This window comes from Simochromis diagramma, unplaced genomic scaffold (genome assembly GCF_900408965.1).
Source record: "Simochromis diagramma unplaced genomic scaffold, fSimDia1.1 OVJJ01000302.1, whole genome shotgun sequence".
In the NCBI taxonomy this organism is placed as follows: domain Eukaryota; kingdom Metazoa; phylum Chordata; class Actinopteri; order Cichliformes; family Cichlidae; genus Simochromis; species Simochromis diagramma.
Window position 1 is genome coordinate 10,832,171 of NW_024386792.1, and position 4,093 is coordinate 10,836,263.

Genomic DNA, 4,093 nt, shown 5'->3' on the forward strand with positions numbered 1-4,093 from the left:
GGGGACAGGACGACTGATCCGTGTTAAGGACAGAATGAATGGGGCCATGTATCGTGAGATTTTGAGCCAAAACCTCCTTCCATCAGTGAGAACTTTGAAGATGAAACGAGGCTGGGTCTTCCAACATGACAATGATCCAAAACACACCGCCCGGGCAACAAAGGAGTGGCTCCGTAAGAAGCATTTGAAAGTCCTGGAGTGGCCTAGCCAGTCTCCAGACCTCAACCCCATAGAAAATCTGTGGCGGGAGTTGAAAGTCCGTGTTGCTCGGCGACAGCCCCAAAACATCACTGCTCTCGAGAAGATCTGCATGGAGGAATGGACCAAAATACCAGCTACTGTGTGTGCAAACCTGGTAAAGACCTATAGTAAACGTTTGACCTCTGTTATTGCCAACAAAGGTTATGTTACAAAGTATTGAGTTGTATTTTTGTTATTGACCAAATACTTATTTTCCACCCTGATTTACAAATAAATTCTTTACAAATCCTACCATGTGGATTCATGGATTTTTTTTTCACATTCTGTCTCTCACAGTTGAAGTGTACCTCTGGTGCAAATTACTGACCTCTGTCATCATTTTAGGTGGGGGAACTTGCACAATCGGTGGCTGACTAAATACTTTTTTGCCCCACTGTAAGTAGGTACAGAAGTTAATATAATGTCAAATTATTATTTTGGATTGTTGCTGCAGAAAATACATAGAATGCTGTTTATGATGAGTAATTATCAGAGATACAAAGTCTGCATATATTGCATATACATATAACTCACTGCAGACATTATACAGGGTGGGCCATTTATATGGATACATCGTAATAAAATGGGAACAGTTGGTGATATTAAAGTTCTGTTTGTGGCACATTAGTATATGTGAGGGGGCAAACTCCTCAAGATGGGTGGTGACCATGGTGGCCATTTAGAAGTCGGCCATCTTGGATACAACTTTTGTTTTTTCAATAGGAAGAGGGCCATGTGACACATCAAACTTATTGTTAATGTCACAAGAAAAACAATGGTGTGCTTGGTTTCAACGTATTATTCTTTCATGAGTTATTTACAAGTTTCTCTTTGTTTGGACTTCAATATCACCAACCATTCCCATGTCATTACGGTGTATCCATATAAATGGCCCACCCTGTACATTTGGTTTGTTTAGGGAAAGAAAAAATTGAGAGGGAATGAATTATGAAAGTGACTAAAAAATAATCTAAAACAATACACATATAAAAATCAAATTTGATACTGATGTAATTTACCTGATTCCTTCTTGTTTGCCCACTGGTTTCAAATCTGGGCTGATCATCTTTTAGCCACAAAAAGGAATACAACATTATTAAACAATAACATCTAACATTACAAATGACTTTAGTAGCAATTGTATGTGAAGCTTTATTGTGTAATTAAAAGTCCTTTTAGACTTCAGAAAAAAAATTGATATTGCATATAGAACCAATCATAAAACTAAGTCATGGAATTAAGTAAAGGATCCAGTGAATAAAACTACTTCATTTAGTATTTACCTGTTTTCTGGCAGAGGCGATGAACAAGAAGGGAGACAAGTAGAGAGGACAGAACAGCAAAAGTTGGACACAGGATGAACAGCAGCTTCCAACATATGCTGCAGTCTTGTAGAGTTGGGTGATCAGTTGAAATTTGTTCACTGGCCTCTAAATTGTTCACAAACGGTTTCAGTTAGCTCTGTGTATATTTTTATACTTCTCTTTTACACAAATCTCATACAGCAGTACCAGATAACAGCTATTTAAAGAGATTAAACACATAGCAACCATTTTTTTCTGCTTTTATACCACAAAGGTGTTTTTCATAAAAAGTTCTTCTTTGCTAATAATGAGTCAACATTGCCATTATGTGCACAATGCACAGCAGTGCAGCTATCCGTGGGGTATTTAACCTGCACATGTGTATAAAATGTATTTAAAATTTTAGTATTTGATGGCTTTTTAAAATTAAAATAGCAAAAATAATAAAATAATCACATAATTAGCATCTGCATTTTTCCTTCTAGCCTCCTTCATTTTACTGTCTAGCACAAGTCGTTTTGCTTTTGACTTTCAACTTGTTCAAATAAACCATATTTATATACATATTCTATTACTGTATATGTAGTTTAAGCCCGGTGCAACCTCAAGAGGGTTATGTTGCACCATCGAATATAATTTCCACTAAATACAAGAGCACACTCTCTTATTTGTCATAGGCAAAGGCATTATTTAAAAAAAAATTGAAGAATAGAAGAGTACTTACTGAATCGGATCCGTGTTGTAGCATTGCTATATCCGTAAATATATTTGTGTTTATTTCCACCAACTGATTGTGACCGCTCAGTTCCACAGTAATAGAGGCCCTCATCAGAATCAGAAGTATTCATGATCAGTAGATCATAGGAACTAGAGGACTGGTTTTCTACAAAATGGAAGCGAGGTAGCAAATTCACTAGAGTTGCACGGCCACTGGTGGGTTTGAATGGATCCTTTTCTTTTTCTAGAACAAGAGGAGGCTGATTTTCATGTGTACAGTTTCTGTACCACATAATAATTTCATCAGTCAATATTTTACAGTCACAGTACAGAGTAATGTTTTCTCCTGATCCCACTGTCACATTCACTACTGATCCAAAAATCCAACGATGTCCTGAAATACAAACACAACAGCAAATGTCGGCAGTGTTTTTTATCATACTAAATGCTTGTAGCTGTTGAGTACAGAAGTGAATGTAGATTGCCAAAGAGAATCAGTATAATAAATTGTTTATTAAAAGTACTAAAGTATTACCTAAAAGAAGGACAAGAAGGGTGTGAAGCCTCTCCATGTTTGATGACTTGCAGCAAAAAGACACTAAAACTGGCATCTTTCTTGACTCTTGGGTGTTGCCTGCACAAACTTTTCCATTTAAGGAAATGCAAGTCGTGATTGGCTAGTTGAATGAAACCGTTCATTCTGTGGTTGTTTTCTATTGGTGTGATGTTTTGTGACTGTCTAGACATCAAGAGCAAAGTTTTTTTTTCCAGATGATACTTAAGTAGAGTGTCAGTCAAAAACGTCTCTGTATTAAGTTACTAGGAACATAGCGTTACCCTCGGTTGTGTTTTTTGCAGTCTTGACAGTTGCACACTTCAATTGTCTGATGTGTATTATGAAAAAATACACAACTGTAAATTTATAGCTTTCAAAAAGAATGTAGCAAGTGTAATGTTTGGGCCTTACCTGCTCACCTTTGGCATGCAGCACCTAAAAAATGCACCCTCCAAGAAATACTTTGAAACTTGGGCCATTTCTCCAGCCACAACAAAGCTAGCTTTCAGTGTTGCATTATTTTGGGCTGTAGCTTTCATGAAGTATTTTGCGACTTTCAGTACCCAGATTGGAATTTATTAAATATTGTTTTCCTTAACCGATCCAAGAGAAGGAACGATAGAAGAGTGATCTCAAGATTTTTTTAAATGATGGGATCTAGGGAGGGTTTTGTTATTAAAAGGGAAAATGCTGGTTGTTACAAACGTGAGGCTTCACCTTCGTAATTCTGACCAGAAAAATGTGAGTGAGTGCTAAGCATCTGATTATGACTGTAAACAACAAATGTCCCCTCACAGGATGAAGATGTGTTTTATGCTACAGTGGAAACCCGTCAAGCAGCACACAAATCAAAGAAGATAACCTATAGTTCTGACATCTGCACCTATTCTGCTATCAACACCTCTGGCATATAGATTTAACAGTATTTCATGTTGTGAATATGTCAGCATTATTAGCTTTACCACAAGAATTGACAAGCGCTGGCCTTTCGCCGTTATGGAGAAGTTACCTCACTGAAAGATGAAGCAACTTGATTATTTGCAACATTGCAATAGGCCTGTGCTGCTGGAGTGTTTCTTCTTAACTAAACTTTTTTCACTCTCTGTGTTTGTACTTTGCATTTAGTCATTTGTTATTATTAATCTTTTTTCCTGTCTTCCTCACCTTGTATCCTACTGGTTGTGCCAGATTGCTCCCCATCCCTGAACCTGGTTCTGCTGGAGCTTTTTCCCTGTTAGGGGAATTTCGCCTGCCTACATTAGTGCTTGCTCATTGA

General features: G+C 37.3%; 1 protein-coding gene across 1 annotated transcript; it reads right to left on the reverse strand.

Annotated features, from left to right (window-relative positions):
* Positions 1-1,319: 1,319 nt before the first annotated feature.
* LOC120729035 lies at positions 1,320-3,028 on the reverse strand. The gene is made up of 3 exons (XM_040024413.1): positions 2,797-3,028; positions 2,269-2,655; positions 1,320-1,670 (listed from the first exon to the last, which is right to left on the reverse strand). Exons 1-3 carry the CDS (start codon positions 2,870-2,872, stop codon positions 1,513-1,515), a joined length of 621 nt encoding a protein of 206 aa, XP_039880347.1. The 5' UTR covers positions 2,873-3,028; the 3' UTR covers positions 1,320-1,512.
* Between the last annotated feature and the right edge of the window lie 1,065 nt (positions 3,029-4,093).